This window comes from Topomyia yanbarensis, chromosome 3 (assembly GCF_030247195.1).
Source record: "Topomyia yanbarensis strain Yona2022 chromosome 3, ASM3024719v1, whole genome shotgun sequence".
Classification (NCBI taxonomy): domain Eukaryota; kingdom Metazoa; phylum Arthropoda; class Insecta; order Diptera; family Culicidae; genus Topomyia; species Topomyia yanbarensis.
This window is the reverse complement of record NC_080672.1, coordinates 201,781,713-201,801,425: the sequence shown is the minus strand read 5'-3', so window position 1 is coordinate 201,801,425 and position 19,713 is coordinate 201,781,713. Positions and strand designations below refer to the sequence as shown.

The 19,713-nt window shown below is 35.6% G+C and overlaps 4 protein-coding genes across 4 annotated transcripts in view; all 4 read right to left on the bottom strand.

Moving 5' to 3' along the window:
* Window positions 1-19,713, bottom strand: part of LOC131689751 (dystrophin, isoforms A/C/F/G/H) — a 1,859,985-nt gene that overhangs the window by 53,318 nt on the left and 1,786,954 nt on the right. The window lies entirely within an intron of this gene.
* Window positions 355-672, bottom strand: LOC131689757 (glycosyltransferase-like protein gnt13; the record flags this gene model as incomplete). The annotated part of the gene is made up of 1 exon (XM_058975054.1): window positions 355-672. A coding segment is annotated over one exon (318 nt), but the record flags the coding sequence as incomplete, so codon positions are not given.
* Window positions 1,726-2,097, bottom strand: LOC131689756 (glycosyltransferase-like protein gnt13; the record flags this gene model as incomplete). Its single annotated transcript, XM_058975053.1, has 1 exon — window positions 1,726-2,097. A coding segment is annotated over one exon (372 nt), but the record flags the coding sequence as incomplete, so codon positions are not given.
* Window positions 4,270-5,031, bottom strand: LOC131689755 (uncharacterized protein DDB_G0287625-like; the record flags this gene model as incomplete). The annotated part of the gene is made up of 1 exon (XM_058975052.1): window positions 4,270-5,031. A coding segment is annotated over one exon (762 nt), but the record flags the coding sequence as incomplete, so codon positions are not given.

Genomic DNA, 19,713 nt, shown 5'->3' with positions numbered 1-19,713 from the left:
ATTATTATTATTATTATTATTATTATTATTATTATTATTATTATTATTATTATTATTATTATTATTATTATTATTATTATTATTATTATTATTATTATTATTATTATTATTATTATTATTATTATTATTATTATTATTATTATTATTATTATTATTATTATTATTATTATTATTATTATTATTATTATTATTATTATTATTATTATTATTATTATTATTATTATTATTATTATTATTATTATTATTATTATTATTATTATTATTATTATTATTATTATTATTATTATTATTATTATTATTATTATTATTATTATTATTATTATTATTATTATTATTATTATTATTATTATTATTATTATTATTATTATTATTATTATTATTATTATTATTATTATTATTATTATTATTATTATTATTATTATTATTATTATTATTATTATTATTATTATTATTATTATTATTATTATTATTATTATTATTATTATTATTATTATTATTATTATTATTATTATTATTATTATTATTATTATTATTATTATTATTATTATTATTATTATTATTATTATTATTATTATTATTATTATTATTATTATTATTATTATTATTATTATTATTATTATTATTATTATTATTATTATTATTATTATTATTATTATTATTATTATTATTATTATTATTATTATTATTATTATTATTATTATTATTATTATTATTATTATTATTATTATTATTATTATTATTATTATTATTATTATTATTATTATTATTATTATTATTATTATTATTATTATTATTATTATTATTATTATTATTATTATTATTATTATTATTATTATTATTATTATTATTATTATTATTATTATTATTATTATTATTATTATTATTATTATTATTATTATTATTATTATTATTATTATTATTATTATTATTATTATTATTATTATTATTATTATTATTATTATTATTATTATTATTATTATTATTATTATTATTATTATTATTATTATTATTATTATTATTATTATTATTATTATTATTATTATTATTATTATTATTATTATTATTATTATTATTATTATTATTATTATTATTATTATTATTATTATTATTATTATTATTATTATTATTATTATTATTATTATTATTATTATTATTATTATTATTATTATTATTATTATTATTATTATTATTATTATTATTATTATTATTATTATTATTATTATTATTATTATTATTATTATTATTATTATTATTATTATTATTATTATTATTATTATTATTATTATTATTATTATTATTATTATTATTATTATTATTATTATTATTATTATTATTATTATTATTATTATTATTATTATTATTATTATTATTATTATTATTATTATTATTATTATTATTATTATTATTATTATTATTATTATTATTATTATTATTATTATTATTATTATTATTATTATTATTATTATTATTATTATTATTATTATTATTATTATTATTATTATTATTATTATTATTATTATTATTATTATTATTATTATTATTATTATTATTATTATTATTATTATTATTATTATTATTATTATTATTATTATTATTATTATTATTATTATTATTATTATTATTATTATTATTATTATTATTATTATTATTATTATTATTATTATTATTATTATTATTATTATTATTATTATTATTATTATTATTATTATTATTATTATTATTATTATTATTATTATTATTATTATTATTATTATTATTATTATTATTATTATTATTATTATTATTATTATTATTATTATTATTATTATTATTATTATTATTATTATTATTATTATTATTATTATTATTATTATTATTATTATTATTATTATTATTATTATTATTATTATTATTATTATTATTATTATTATTATTATTATTATTATTATTATTATTATTATTATTATTATTATTATTATTATTATTATTATTATTATTATTATTATTATTATTATTATTATTATTATTATTATTATTATTATTATTATTATTATTATTATTATTATTATTATTATTATTATTATTATTATTATTATTATTATTATTATTATTATTATTATTATTATTATTATTATTATTATTATTATTATTATTATTATTATTATTATTATTATTATTATTATTATTATTATTATTATTATTATTATTATTATTATTATTATTATTATTATTATTATTATTATTATTATTATTATTATTATTATTATTATTATTATTATTATTATTATTATTATTATTATTATTATTATTATTATTATTATTATTATTATTATTATTATTATTATTATTATTATTATTATTATTATTATTATTATTATTATTATTATTATTATTATTATTATTATTATTATTATTATTATTATTATTATTATTATTATTATTATTATTATTATTATTATTATTATTATTATTATTATTATTATTATTATTATTATTATTATTATTATTATTATTATTATTATTATTATTATTATTATTATTATTATTATTATTATTATTATTATTATTATTATTATTATTATTATTATTATTATTATTATTATTATTATTATTATTATTATTATTATTATTATTATTATTATTATTATTATTATTATTATTATTATTATTATTATTATTATTATTATTATTATTATTATTATTATTATTATTATTATTATTATTATTATTATTATTATTATTATTATTATTATTATTATTATTATTATTATTATTATTATTATTATTATTATTATTATTATTATTATTATTATTATTATTATTATTATTATTATTATTATTATTATTATTATTATTATTATTATTATTATTATTATTATTATTATTATTATTATTATTATTATTATTATTATTATTATTATTATTATTATTATTATTATTATTATTATTATTATTATTATTATTATTATTATTATTATTATTATTATTATTATTATTATTATTATTATTATTATTATTATTATTATTATTATTATTATTATTATTATTATTATTATTATTATTATTATTATTATTATTATTATTATTATTATTATTATTATTATTATTATTATTATTATTATTATTATTATTATTATTATTATTATTATTATTATTATTATTATTATTATTATTATTATTATTATTATTATTATTATTATTATTATTATTATTATTATTATTATTATTATTATTATTATTATTATTATTATTATTATTATTATTATTATTATTATTATTATTATTATTATTATTATTATTATTATTATTATTATTATTATTATTATTATTATTATTATTATTATTATTATTATTATTATTATTATTATTATTATTATTATTATTATTATTATTATTATTATTATTATTATTATTATTATTATTATTATTATTATTATTATTATTATTATTATTATTATTATTATTATTATTATTATTATTATTATTATTATTATTATTATTATTATTATTATTATTATTATTATTATTATTATTATTATTATTATTATTATTATTATTATTATTATTATTATTATTATTATTATTATTATTATTATTATTATTATTATTATTATTATTATTATTATTATTATTATTATTATTATTATTATTATTATTATTATTATTATTATTATTATTATTATTATTATTATTATTATTATTATTATTATTATTATTATTATTATTATTATTATTATTATTATTATTATTATTATTATTATTATTATTATTATTATTATTATTATTATTATTATTATTATTATTATTATTATTATTATTATTATTATTATTATTATTATTATTATTATTATTATTATTATTATTATTATTATTATTATTATTATTATTATTATTATTATTATTATTATTATTATTATTATTATTATTATTATTATTATTATTATTATTATTATTATTATTATTATTATTATTATTATTATTATTATTATTATTATTATTATTATTATTATTATTATTATTATTATTATTATTATTATTATTATTATTATTATTATTATTATTATTATTATTATTATTATTATTATTATTATTATTATTATTATTATTATTATTATTATTATTATTATTATTATTATTATTATTATTATTATTATTATTATTATTATTATTATTATTATTATTATTATTATTATTATTATTATTATTATTATTATTATTATTATTATTATTATTATTATTATTATTATTATTATTATTATTATTATTATTATTATTATTATTATTATTATTATTATTATTATTATTATTATTATTATTATTATTATTATTATTATTATTATTATTATTATTATTATTATTATTATTATTATTATTATTATTATTATTATTATTATTATTATTATTATTATTATTATTATTATTATTATTATTATTATTATTATTATTATTGTTATTATTATTATTATTATTATTATTATTATTATTATTATTATTATTATTATTATTATTATTATTATTATTATTATTATTATTATTATTATTATTATTATTATTATTATTATTATTATTGTTATTATTATTATTATTATTATTATTATTATTATTATTATTATTATTATTATTATTATTATTATTATTATTATTATTATTATTATTATTATTATTATTATTATTATTATTATTATTATTATTATTATTATTATTATTATTATTATTATTATTATTATTATTATTATTATTATTATTATTATTATTATTATTATTATTATTATTATTATTATTATTATTATTATTATTATTATTATTATTATTATTATTATTATTATTATTATTATTATTATTATTATTATTGTTATTATTATTATTATTATTATTATTATTATTATTATTATTATTATTATTATTATTATTATTATTATTATTATTATTATTATTATTATTATTATTATTATTATTATTATTATTATTATTATTATTATCATTATTATTATTATTATTATTGTTATTATTATTATTATTATTATTATTATTATTATTATTATTATTATTATTATTATTATTATTATTATTATTCATCTGAGTTGGAAACACCGTTCCGTACGGTACATACAACGCGCATTCGCAAATTTCTCACGGTGTTTTTTCGGAGTTTTTCGCGATATTCGCGGCCTATTTTTCGACGAAAACACGAAAGAAGTGCTTCTCTAGTGGTGAACAGTGAAAGTTTGGTGAAAATCGGTTCAGAAACGGCTGAAAAAAGTGAATTTTAGTTTTGCCCACGCGGTGCAATAGGTAAACAAACAGCCATCGCTGTGCCTACCCGCGTGGTTACCGGGCCGATTTTGCATTCACTCGCTGGTGGAGTGTGACGGTGTGCTGAACGGGCGATATTTTTCGAGTCGCAAAAAACGTGAAAAGTTTTTTGAAAATTGTTGATTTTTTTTTTACGTTGGATTTGGTGGTATTTGAGATACTAGTACAGTGTATACCGATATTTGTACGGTACAGTGCGGGCCAAAAGTGTATGAACGGCAAAAAATAAAAATTGGAAAAGTGCGTTTTTCTTGCTTGTTTTGCTATTTAGAGGCTGTGTAGAAGCAAGCAAGCGAACAGATTCACCACTGCGCATCTACAGTGTGTCCCAAAATTGTGGGAACACTTCGAAAAAGTCGACGTTGAAGGGGCAAATAAGGTAAGATCTTTCCTTTTCTTCACCTTTTTTGTCCATTTGGGGTTGGTATCGGGTGACCGTGCCACATAGCAGTTTCCAACGTCTGGTGGCGTAATCCAAGATGGCGGCCGCTAGTAGCGGTGATCCGGGAGGGTCAAGTCAAAGAAGATTGCCGGTATACATGGATCCGACGAACAAATTCGGCGAATTGACGTTCCTGCAGCTGACAGGCAAAGACGGTGTACCTTTGCCAAGAAACCCGTTCGTCATTGGTAAATCGGTGGAGGTTGTCGCTGGAGGCCCAATTGAAGGTGCGAATACCGAAGCTCAAGGGACACGGTATACCCTTCGAGTTCGGAACCCAGTCCAAGTTACCAAATTAATGAAGATGACCAAGCTTATTGACGGTACTGATGTTGTGGTTGAATCCCATCCGAATCTGAACGTAAGCAGATGCGTAATTTCCTGCTACGATCTGATTCACCTTGAAGAAAAGGAGGTTTTGCAAGAAATTATAAGCCAGGGTGTGATTCGTGTACAGCGAATTACACGAAAGGAAGAGGAGAAAAGAGTGAATACGCCAGCGCTTATCTTGACCTTCTGCAAGACCGCATACCCGGAATACATGAAGATCGGTTTGCTTCGCGTCCCTACCCGCCCGTACTTCCCAAACCCGATGCTCTGTTATGGTTGCTTTAAATACGGCCATACGCGTGTTCGCTGTCCTGGCCCACAACGTTGTCCTAATTGCTCTGGAGAACATCAAGGTGAAGAAAAATGTCGAGCAGCTCAGTTCTGTCTAAATTGTAAAGGTGATCACCAACCAACAAGCCGCCAATGTCCAAATTACAAAAAGGAAGCAGAGGTCATAAAAATAAAAATCCGCGACAATTTGACATTCCCGGAAGCGCGCAAACGAGCTGAACAGCAAAATCTTGGAAGTTACGCCCAAGCCGCAGCGCAACCGAGCGAAATTCTTAATAAACTAAAAGAGCTGGAGCTGACAATGAAGAGGAAGGATGAGCAGATCGCAAAACTTCTGGCGGAGGCCAAAAGAAAGGATGAAAAAATCGAACAAATGATAGCGTACATACACCAGATGAAACAACAGTCCGCTAGTCAAGAAAAACCACAGCAAAGTAAAGAACAAAAACCAACGAACCAGACAGCCGGGCCAATAACAAGATCAAGGAACAACTCACCAGCGACTAACACGGACTCGAAGCGAGGAAGACCACAGAAACAACACACCCCGTTCAGCAAACCCACGACAACCCCACCGGATAACTTGAGCCCACCACCAAAAAGAACCGCTACCACTACCACCAACGAAACCATGGATTATTCAGACGATGAAATTGAGATTACCGAGAAGCCTCCTAGCCAGCCTCTTCGATAATTTTCATTTTCAACAACGTTTGGATACCAACGACAACCCACGCACGAATACTGACCACGAGATAGATCGGTTTGGAAGAGAGGAAAGTGTAGTACTCCTTCCAACGCAAGCACAGCAGGATGAAGGAACTATCCGGGCCGTCATACCCCAACCCGTTGATAGCGAACTCACCTCTGTGGCCGATAGGAACACCGATTTCACCACTACAACTTGTAAACCAGCAGACCAAAAACCCACGATCGACGAACAGAAGGAGATCAGCAGAACTACACAAAGTCTATCCCCAGTGCCGACCGCAGTCGGTGTTCGTGAGCATAATAGTGTAGTTTGTACGACAGCGGTTGGCACTGTGGGGCTGGACCTTCCTCAGGTCAGTTCCGAAATTGTCAATCCCCTTGCAGGTACTGCTTGTTCTGATGTTCTTCCAGGTTTGACTGACAACATCGACGACACGCTCCTTCCTCATCACCACTCGCTGTCGCCCGGAGAAGGTCCATCGAGATATCCGTTTCGAGATGGAACAGCTGTCACCACAACAGTAGCGTCGAAGCAGACAACGAAAACTACACAAAGTCTTTCCCCAGTGCCGGTCGCTGTCGGCAATTCTGGAAGTAATCGTGTAGTAGTTTCGACAGCGGCTGGCACTGTGGGGCTAGACGTCCCACAGGTCAGTCCTATTCCACCTCGCTCACGAACGGATTCTGTTGCGGTTTATCCCGTTACAGATATGACCAGCACGCATCGAACGAGTAACCGGTTTGGGGAAGAAGAGAAGAAAGTAGCTTCCCCACTTCATCATGAAGGGATCGACCGGGGGGAAGAGGACTGTCCCTACTTCCCAGATATACAGTCCTCGCAATTCTCCTCCTGGCTTTCCGCCGGCGAAGATACACCGCAACAACAGCAGAAGCATCAGAGCACCGATATCCCGGTTGAAATCAGCGCAACCACGTCCCAGTACCAACGAAGCACACCGGCGAGAACCCGCAGGCAATCACCTTCGCCATCAACATCGTCTTCGTCAGCGACTTTCGCCAATCGAGACAGCAGATGCTTCGCCCTTCAATGGAACATTCGGGGCCTGCGAACCAACATCAGCGAGCTTAAACAGCTGATCTGCGAGTACGGACCAAGCCTGATAGCGCTTCAGGAAACAAAAGTTGACAACCGAGTAGTCGCAGCAGATTTCATCGGCAACAACTACACTCTTTTGCTGAAAACTGGGAGTTGTCGATACTGGCAACAAGGAGTAGGTCTTGCCATTCGGGATGGTGTTCCATTCGAACGAATTGATATCGACGACAGTATACAAGCTATCGCAGTTCGGATCCAACTGCCACAGCAAATGACGGTGGTGTCGATCTACGTCCCTCCCAATACTCAACAGTGCCAAGAACAGCTGGGTGACTTCCTCGAAAAGCTTCCACGTCCAGTGCTGGTACTAGGCGACTTTAACGCGCACCATATTTGCTGGGGTTCTACGAAATCTACCGCACTAGGCCACTTCATCGCCGAAAAAACGCTATCGGAACGATTACTCATCCTCAACGACGGCTCGCACACTCGGATTGACCCAGCTACCGGTATCACTTCGGCTATTGACCTCTCGATCTGCTCCGAATCGGTGGCTTCGAAATTTGTTTGGCGAACACTTCCGGACACCCACAGCAGTGATCACTTTCCCATTCTCATTTCCATTCCCGGACTGTCGACTATCCCAACGAAAAGACAGAAATGGATTTACGACCAAGCAGATTGGACAACCTACGAGCGATTGACCGCCAACGCTATTCGACCGGGCGTCGAAATATCAATCGACTGTTTCGTTGACCGGTTGATTAGAGCAGCAAACACCGCGATACCTCGCACTACCGGCAGAGTCGGTCCCAAAGCGGTTCCGTGGTGGTGTCCGGAGGTGAAAGCAGCTATCAAAAATCGGAGAAAAGCACTTAGAGCACTGAAGCGTATACCAGCAGAGGACCCACGAAAAGTGGATGCACTGAAAAGCTTCCAGGAATCACGGGCAGCAGCAAGAAAGTCTATCCATGACGCCAAGAAAAAATCATGGGAAGACTTCGTCGCGAAGATATCTCCAAGTTCAACTACGTCGGAGATGTGGCAGACAGTGAACACGTTGAGAGGAAAGCGCCAACACCGCCCAACTGTCATCAAGCGGTCCAATGCTTACACGGATAAGCCAGAAGAAATAGCTGAAGAACTGGCGCAACACTACAGCGAAAGATCCGCAACCTCCAGCTATTCGTCGTTGTTCCAGAGGGAGAAAGAAAAGGCCGAACGAAACCGCATAAACTTCTCGCCAGATAGCGATGATATCTACAATTCGGACTTCACCCTGAATGAATTGCTGTGGGCACTCGACAGAGGAAGAAGTGGCTCTTCAGGACCGGACTGCATCGGCTATCCAATGCTTCAGCGACTGCCATTGTCTGTGAAAACTGCCATGTTGGAACTTTTCAACAGAATATGGCGCAGTGGCGTATTCCCACCCTGTTGGCGAACCGGAATCATCGTACCAATTCCAAAGCTAAGCTCCGATGACGCGGGTCCAGCTGCATTCCGTCCAATCACGTTAACTAGTTGTATGGCGAAGGTGTTCGAGCGAATTGTCAACCGACGGTTAACCACCGAACTAGAGTCGAACGGGCGTCTCGACAAACGACAACATGCCTTCAGATCTGGTCGGGGTACTGACACATACTTTGCGGAGTTGGAGAGGTCATTACCCGACCGTGACGAGCACTGTCTGATAGCGTCGCTAGACTTGGCCAAGGCATACGACACCACCTGGAGATATGGCATCCTACGAACACTGCAGAAATGGCAAATACGCGGAAGGATGATAAACATTGTCAACAGTTTTCTGGCAGAGAGAACGTTCCAGGTCAACGTAGAGGGGCATTTGTCGCCAGCACATCCGCTGGAAAACGGTGTACCACAGGGCTCAGTGCTCTCTGTTACACAATTTCTCGTGGCTATCCAACCCATCTTCCGTGTCGTTCCGAATTCCGTACAAGTGTTGCTGTACGCCGACGATATCCTGCTCCTTGTATGGCGGAAGAAAGACCAGTCGCTCCGCCGAAAACTTCAGGCCGCAGTGAAAGCCGTCGATAAATGGTCGAGAAGTGTTGGATTTACGATATCTGCAACGAAATCCAGCATCTTCTATTGCAGCCCTAACGTACGCCGTGAACCCATGCAGGCGATAAAGGTAGATGGTGTAGCCGTTCCGACACAAACGCTGCTGAGAACCCTCGGTGTTACTCTCGACCGATCGCTCAACTTTAAAGCGCATTGCAAAATGACGAAGAAGACGTGCGAATCCAGGCTGCGTATCTTGAAGATGATCGGCGCCAAGCTACCCCGTGGTCAACGCGCTTCTTTACTTCAAATCGGGTCAGCAATTGTCACCTCTCGGTTACTATACGGCATGGGGCTCGTAAGCAGAGGAGGAGATGCCGTCGTCCAAACGCTCGCACCTACATACAACAGGATGGTAAGGTTTTCATCTGGTGCATACGTCACGAGTCCAATTCTAGCCATTATGGCTGAAGCAGGTACTTTGCCGTTCGATCTGCTTGTCCTCCAAACCATCGCACGATTGGCTATCCGTATGTTAGAGAATAGTAGGGATAATGCTGCTCTTCCCTTGGTACATCGAGCTTCCAGTTGTTTGATGGAGATGGTCGGAACGCCTCTTCCAAATATCTGCTCCCGCACGCGGTTAACTACTCGGAAGTGGTACGAAGCCAAACCCCAGATCGTGTGGGACATCAAGAAACGCGTAAAAGCCGGAGATCCTTCGGATACTGTCCGTCCAGTCGTTCAGGAGCTACTGACAGAACGTTTCAGTCGCTCAACAGTCGTTTACACAGATGGGTCGAAAGACGATATCGCTGTCGGCGCGGGAGTTTTCGGAGAACACTATCAACAGTCGCTAGGTCTTCCACAGCAATGCAGCGTCTTCTCAGCCGAGGCATTTGCAATAAAAACAGCGCTAACAGCATACCACACGTCTAGCGATTTGCTGATCATGTCAGATTCGGCTAGCTGTTTATCAGCAATCGAAGCCGGCACATCCCAGCACCCGTGGATCCAACAGATTGAAAACATGCTTCGGAACCGTCCAATCAATCTGTGCTGGATTCCAGGTCACACTGGAATCCGCGGTAACGAAGAGGCAGACCGACTTGCAGGAGAAGCCAGGGGCGTTCCCCCATTGGAAATATCCGTTCCCGGAGCAGATGCCGTTATTCAAATCAAAACAACTATCCGAAATCGATGGTACCAGCGGTGGTCAGCGTCCACCGAGGTGAAACTGCGCGAAGTAAAATTCAACACAACAAAGTGGACTGACCGCGAGAATTCGGCCGACCAACGAGTGCTAACGCGCTTGCGAATAGGGCATACCCGATTGACGCACGAATTCCTGCTGAAAAAAGAAGCCCCACCGGTTTGCGACAGCTGCGGGGTAACTACTGACGTCCGTCATGTGATCCTCCACTGTAAGAGGTACGACGAAGCCAGGAAGAAGAACGATATTGAATCGACGAGTCTACGAATGACTTTATGCAACAACAAAGACAACGAAGAGAATTTGCTAAACTTCCTCAAGGAAACAAATCTGTATAAAAAAATTTGAAAAATCTGTATTGTAAATTAATGTTTGTGAAAGCGAAATTGAAACTAACTTTCCGACACGAATGCACCCTTCTGGTGTAAAGTGTCATTAATAAACAACAACAACAACAACAATTATTATTATTATTATTATTATTATTATTATTATTCATATATAGTTGGAAACACCGTTCCGTACGGTACATACAACGCGCATTCGTAAATTTCATACCGTGTTTTTCCGTGTTTTTCGCGATAACCGCGGTCCAATTTACGACGAATAGACGAGTGAAGTTGTTCTCTAGTGGTGAATAGTGAAAGATTGACGCAAATCGGTGAAGAAACGGCTGAAAAAAGTGAATTTTTAGTTTTGCCCACGCGGTGCTATAGGTAAACAAACAGCCATCGCTGTGCCTACCCGCGTGGCTGCTCGGCCAGTTCATTCACTTGCTGTAGATGCCAGTCGTGAGAGTGACGGTGCCCTGAACGGGAGATATTTTTGAAGACGTAAAAAACGTGAAAAGTTTTGGAAAATTTGAAAATTTTTTTTGACTTGTTATTTGGTGGTAGTTGAGTATAATACAGTGCGTATTAAAAAATTTGGACGTCACAGTGCGTGCCAAAAAAGTTGGAACAATAAAAAGGGCGGAATCCATTAAGTGCGTTTTTTCTTGGCGAAATTCATTCAGTTCGCTTCTCTTGGCTGTGTAGAAGTGGAAAACAAGCAGTAGCGACACTGCTCACCTACAGTGTGTCCCAAAAGTGTGGGAACACTTCGAAAAAGTCGACGTTGAAGGGGCAAATAAGGTAAGATCTTTCCTTTTCTTCACCTTTTTGTCCATTTGGGGTTGGTATCGGGTGACCGTGCCACATAGCAGTTTCCAACGTCTGGTGGTGTGATCCAAGATGGCGGCCGCTAGTAGCGGTGACCCGGGAGGGTCAAGCAAAAGAAGATTACCGGAGTATATGGACCCGACGAACAAATTCGGCGAATTGACGTTTCTGCAGCTGACAGGTAAAGACGGTGTACCTTTGCCAAGAAACCCGTTTATCATTGGAAAATCGGTTGAGGTTGCCGCTGGAGGTCCAATCGAAGGTGCGAACACCGAAGCTCAAGGGACACGGTATACCCTTCGAGTTCGGAACCCCGCCCAAGTTGCTAAGTTGCAGAAAATGAACCAGCTCATTGACGGCACTGAAGTAGTGGTTGAAGCCCATCCGAATCTGAACGTAAGCAGATGCGTAATTTCCTGCTACGATCTGATTCATATGGAAGAGAAGGATGTTTTACAGGAAATCATAAGCCAGGGAGTGATTCGTGTACAGCGAATTACACGAAAGGAAGCCGAGAATAGAGTAAATACGCCAGCGCTAATATTGACCTTCTGCAAGACCACATACCCGGAATACATAAAGATCGGTTTGCTTCACGTTCCTACTCGCCCATACTTCCCGAACCCGATGCTTTGTTATGGATGCTTCAACTACGGCCATACACGCGTTCGATGTCCTGGTCCCCAGCGATGTTTTAACTGCTCGAAAGATAAACACGGCGAAGATAAATGCAAAGAAACGGCGTACTGTCGGAATTGTGAAGGCGATCACCAACCAACTAGCCGCGAATGTCCTGTTTATAAAAAAGAAATGGAGGTCATAAAAATAAAAGTACGCGACAATCTAACATTCCCGGAAGCACGCAAACGAGCGGAACATCTAAGTAAAGGCAGCTATGCTCAGGCCACAGTACAACCGAATGAGATCCTTAGCAAGCTGAAAGAGTTGGAACTGGCAATGAAGAAGAAGGACGAAACGATCGCAAAACTTCTGGCGGAGACCAAACGAAAAGACGAAAAAATCGAGCAAATGTTGGCGTACATCCATCAGATGAAACAACAGTCCGCCAGCCAAGAAAAACCACAACACAACAAAGAACAGAAGCAAACGAGCCAACCAATCGGGCCTGTGACGAGATCCAGGAACAATTCACCAGCGATAACTACGGACTCAAAACGAGGAAGACCACAGAAACAACACACCCCGTTCAGCAAACCAACGACAACCTCACCGGATAACCTAAGCCCACCACCAAAAAGAACCGCTGCCACTACCACCAACGAAACTATGGAATATTCAGACGATGAAATTGAGATTACCGAGACGCCTCCTAGCCAGCCTCTTCGATAATTCTCATTTTCATCAACGTTTGGATACCAACGACAACCCACGCACGAATACTGACCACGAGATAGATCGGTTTGGAAGAGAGGAAAGTGTAGTACTCCTTCCAACGCAAGCACAGCAGGATGAAGGAACTATCCGGGCCGTCATACCCCAACCCGTTGATAGTGAATTCACCTCTGTGGCCGATAGGAACACCGATTTCACCACTACAACTTGTAAACCAGCAGACCAAAAACCCACGATCGACAAACAGAAGGAGATCAGCAGAACTACACAAAGTCTATCCCCAGTGCCGACCGCAGTCGGTGTTCGTGAGCATAATAGTGTAGTTTGTACGACAGCGGTTGGCACTGTGGGGCTGGACCTTCCTCAGGTCAGTTCTAATAGCGTCAACCACCTCGCAGATACTGCTGTCCTTAACATTTTTACAGGTTTGACTGGCAACGAAGAACATATCCATGCTTCACCTCCACCTCTGACTTCACCCGGAGAAGGTCCATCGAGAGACCCGCATCGAGACGATGTTACCAGTATGAATCCAAACGTGAGAAACTCGTACCGAGATGACTCAACTAGCAGCACGACTCTATTTTCGAAGCAGCAAACAACAAGAACTACACAAAGTCTTTCCCCAGTGCCGGTCGCTGTCGGCAGTTCTGGAAGCAATCGTGTAGTAGTTTCGACAGCGGCTGGCACTGTGGGGATAGACGTCCCACAGGTCAGTCCTATTCCACCTCGCTCACGAACGGATTCTGTTGCGGTTTATCCCGTTACAGATGTGACCAGCACGCATCGAACGAATAACCGGTTTGGGGAAGAAGAGAAGAAAGTAGCTTCCCCACTTCATCACGAAGGGATCGACCGGGGGGAAGAGGACTGTCCCTACCTCCCGGATATACAGTCCTCGCAATTCTCCTCCTGGCTTTCCGCCGGTGAAGGCACATCACAACAGCAGCTCCAGAACACCGATCTACCAACCACGTCGAGGAACCCTATCGGCGAGCCAATACGATCTCGTAGACGTTCGCCATCAACATCGTCTTCGTCAGCGACAATCACCACTCGTAATAGCAAAACTTTCGCACTGCAGTGGAACATTCGGGGTCTGCGCTCCAATATCAGTGACCTTAAGCAGCTGATCGCCCAATACGAACCGAGCTTGATAGCGTTACAAGAAACAAAGCTGGACAACCGAGTGATCTCAGCAGATTTCGTCGGTAACAACTACACTCTACTACTTGAGACTGGGAGTCGCCGATACTGGCAACAAGGGGTAGGGCTTGCCATTCGGGATGGTGTACCCTTCGAGAGACTTGAGGTCGGTGGCAATATTCAAGCAATTGCTGTTCGGATACAACTGCCACATCAAATGACGGTGGTGTCGATCTACGTCCCTCCCAGTACTCAACAATGTCAAGAGCAGCTGGGAGAATTCTTTGAGCAGCTCCCACGTCCGGTACTTGTACTGGGCGACTTCAACGCGCACCATATCTGCTGGGGTTCCAATAAATCTACTGCACTAGGCTACTTTATCGCCGAGAAAACATTATCGGAAAGACTAGTCATTCTCAACGACGGATCGCATACCCGGATTGATCCAGCTACCGGTGTCACTTCAGCTATTGACCTCTCGATCTGTTCTGAAACTGTAGCCTCGAAATTTATTTGGCGAACTCTCCCGGACACCCATAATAGTGACCATTTTCCAATTCTCGTTTCCACTCCCGGACTGTCACATACTCCAACGAAAAGACAGAAATGGATTTACGACCAAGCGGATTGGACAACTTACGAACGTCTAACCGCCAGCGCTATTCGACCGGGTGCCGAAATATCAATTGACTGTTTCGTTGACCGTTTGATTAAAGCAGCAAACACTGCGATACCCCGCACAACCGGCAGAGTCGGTCCCAAAGCGGTTCCGTGGTGGTGTCCGGAGGTTAAAGCAGCCATCAAAACGAGAAGAAAAACACTGTGAAGATCTTGTTGTACGCCGACGATATCCTACTCGTAGTTTGGGGGAAGAAAGACCAGCCGCTTTATCGAAAGCTTCAGTCAGCAGTAAAAGCCGTCCATAAATGGGCAAGAAGTGTTGGATTTACGATATCTGCAACGAAATCCAGCATCTTCTATTGTAGCCCTAATGCCCGACGTGCACCCAGTCAAGCAATCACGATAGATCGAGTGGCTATACCGACAGAAACACGCCTGAAAATTCTCGGCGTTACCCTCGATCGATCACTCAACTTCGTAGCGCACTGCAAATTGACGAAGAAGGCATGCGAATCTAGGCTGCGCATCCTGAAGATGATCGGTGCCAAACTTCCCCGTGGTCAACGCTCATCTTTACTGCAAATTGGATCCGCAATTATTACTTCGCGACTGTTGTACGGCATAGGACTCGTTAGTAGGGGTGGAGATGCTGTCATCAAAACCCTGGCACCCGCATACAACAAGATGATCAGATATGCATCTGGAGCATACGTCACCAGTCCGATCATAGCCATTATGGCTGAAGCAGGTACTCTACCGTTAGATCTTCTCATTCTCCAAACTGTAGCCCAATTAGCCATCAGAATGTTGGGAAACAGCAGGGAGAATGCTGACCTTCCCCTGGTTTGCCGAGCTTCCGAACGTTTGACAGAAATAGTCGGAACTGCTCTCCCAAACATCTACACCCGAACGCGACTATCTGATCGAAAGTGGTACGACCGCACACCCCAGATCCTTTGGGAAATCAAGAAGCGCGTAAAAGCTGGAGACCCCTCGGGTATTGTTCGTCCAGTTGTTCAAGAGCTCCTGACAAATCATCTCAGCCGTTCAACAATCGTCTACACAGATGGCTCGAAAGACGATACCGCAGTAGGCGCCGGAGTTTTTGGAGAACACTTCCAACAGTCACTTGGTCTTCCACAGCAATGCAGTGTCTTCTCGGCAGAGGCATTCGCAATAAAAACAGCGCTAACAACATTCAACACGGTCAGCGACTTAGTAATAATGTCCGATTCGGCAAGCTGTTTATCGGCAATCGAAGCCGGCACATCCCAGCACCCGTGGATCCAGGAAATTGAAAACCTGCTACGAAATCGTTCAATCAAGCTTTGCTGGATTCCAGGTCACGCTGGCATCCGTGGTAACGAGGAGGCTGACAGACTCGCAGGAGAAGCTAGGAACATTGCTCCATTAGCTATATCTGTTCCGGGGGCAGACGCCGTCAAGCACATAAAAACAGCTATCCGAAACCAATGGTACCGTCGGTGGTTAGCGTCCACTGAAGTAAAACTTCGCGAAGTTAAATTCGACACAGTGAAGTGGACTGACCGCGAGAATTCGGCCGAACAGCGAGTTCTTACCCGGCTTCGAATAGGGCATACCCGGCTAACACACGACTTTCTGCTAAAGAAAACTTCACCACCAGTGTGCGACTGCTGTGGGATCGTTGTAGATGTCCGCCATGTGATCCTCCACTGCAGAAAGTACGACGACGTTAGAAGGAAGCACGACATCGAGTCGACTAGTCTGCGAGCGGCTCTGCGCAACGACAGGAAAAATGAGGAGAGTATAGTTAAATTCCTTAAGGAAACTAACCTATTTAAATTGCTATAAATGTATATTTTGATTTGTAACTGAATAACTGAAAACTGCATTGTAAAATTAACAGGTAAAATATTTTCTTCCGACACGAATGCACCCTTCCTTGGTGTAAAGTGTCGTTAATAAACAACAACAACAATTATTATTATTATTATTATTATTATTATTATTATTATTATTATTATTATTATTATTATTATTATTATTATTATTATTATTATTATTATTATTATTATTCATCTGAGTTGGAAACACCGTTCCGTACGGTACATACAACGCGCATTCGTAAATTTCATACCGTGTTTTTCCGTGTTTTTCGCGATAACCGCGGTCCAATTTACGACGAATAGACGAGTGAAGTTGCTCTCTAGTGGTGAACAGTGAAAGATTGACGCAAATCGGTGAAGAAACGGCTGAAAAAAGTGAATTTTTAGTTTTGCCCACGCGGTGCTATAGGTAAACAAACAGCCATCGCTGTGCCTACCCGCGTGGCTGCCCGGCCAGTTCATTCACTTGCTGTAGATGCCAGTCGTGAGAGTGACGGTGCCCTGAACGGGAGATATTTTTGAAGACGTACAAAACGTGAAAAGTTTTGGAAAATTTGGAAAATTTTTTTTTGACTTGTTATTTGGTGGTAGTTGAGTATAATACAGTGCGTATTAAAAAATTTGGACGTTACAGTGCGTACCAAAAAAGTTGGAACAATAAAAAGGGCGGAATCCATTAAGTGCGTTTTTTCTTGGCGAAATTCATTCAGTTCGCTTCTCTTGGCTGTGTAGAAGTGGAAAACAAGCAGTAGCGACACTGCTCACCTACAGTGTGTCCCAAAAGTGTGGGAACACTTCGAAAAAGTCGACGTTGAAGGGGCAAATAAGGTAAGATCTTTCCTTTTCTTCACCTTTTTGTCCATTTGGGGTTGGTATCGGGTGACCGTGCCACATAGCAGTTTCCAACGTCTGGTGGTGTGATCCAAGATGGCGGCCGCTAGTAGCGGTGACCCGGGAGGGTCAAGCAAAAGAAGATTACCGGAGTATATGGACCCGACGAACAAATTCGGCGAATTGACGTTTCTGCAGCTGACAGGTAAAGACGGTGTACCTTTGCCAAGAAACCCGTTTATCATTGGAAAATCGGTGGAGGTTGCCGCTGGAGGTCCAATCGAAGGTGCGAATACCGAAGCTCAAGGGGCACGGTATACCCTTCGAGTTCGGAACCCCGCCCAAGTTGCTAAGTTGCAGAAAATGAACCAGCTCATTGACGGCACTGAAGTAGTGGTTGAAGCCCATCCGAATCTGAACGTAAGCAGATGCGTAATTTCCTGCTACGATCTGATTCATATGGAAGAGAAGGATGTTTTACAGGAAATCATAAGCCAGGGAGTGATTCGTGTACAGCGAATTACACGAAAGGAAGCCGAGAATAGAGTAAATACGCCAGCGCTAATATTGACCTTCTGCAAGACCACATATCCGGAATACATAAAGATCGGTTTGCTTCACGTTCCTACTCGCCCATACTTCCCGAACCCGATGCTTTGTTATGGATGCTTCAACTACGGCCATACACGCGTTCGATGTCCTGGTCCCCAGCGATGTTTTAACTGCTCGAAAGATAAACACGGCGAAGATAAATGCAAAGAAACGGCGTACTGTCGGAATTGTGAAGGCGATCACCAACCAACTAGCCGCGAATGTCCTGTTTATAAAAAAGAAATGGAGGTCATAAAAATAAAAGTACGCGACAATCTAACATTCCCGGAAGCACGCAAACGAGCGGAACATCTAAGTAAAGGCAGCTATGCTCAGGCCACAGCACAACCGAATGAGATCCTTAGCAAGCTGAAAGAGTTGGAACTGGCAATGAAGAAGAAGGACGAAACGATCGCAAAACTTCTGGCGGAGACCAAACGAAAAGACGAAAAAATCGAGCAAATGTTGGCGTACATCCATCAGATGAAACAACAGTCCGCCAGCCAAGAAAAACCACAACACAACAAAGAACAGAAGCAAACGAGCCAACCAATCGGGCCTGTGACGAGATCCAGGAACAATTCACCAGCGATAACTACGGACTCAAAACGAGGAAGACCACAGAAACAACACACCCCGTTCAGCAAACCAACGACAACCTCACCGGATAACCTAAGCCCACCACCAAAAAGAACCGCTGCCACTACCACCAACGAAACTATGGAATATTCAGACGATGAAATTGAGATTACCGAGACGCCTCCTAGCCAGCCTCTTCGATA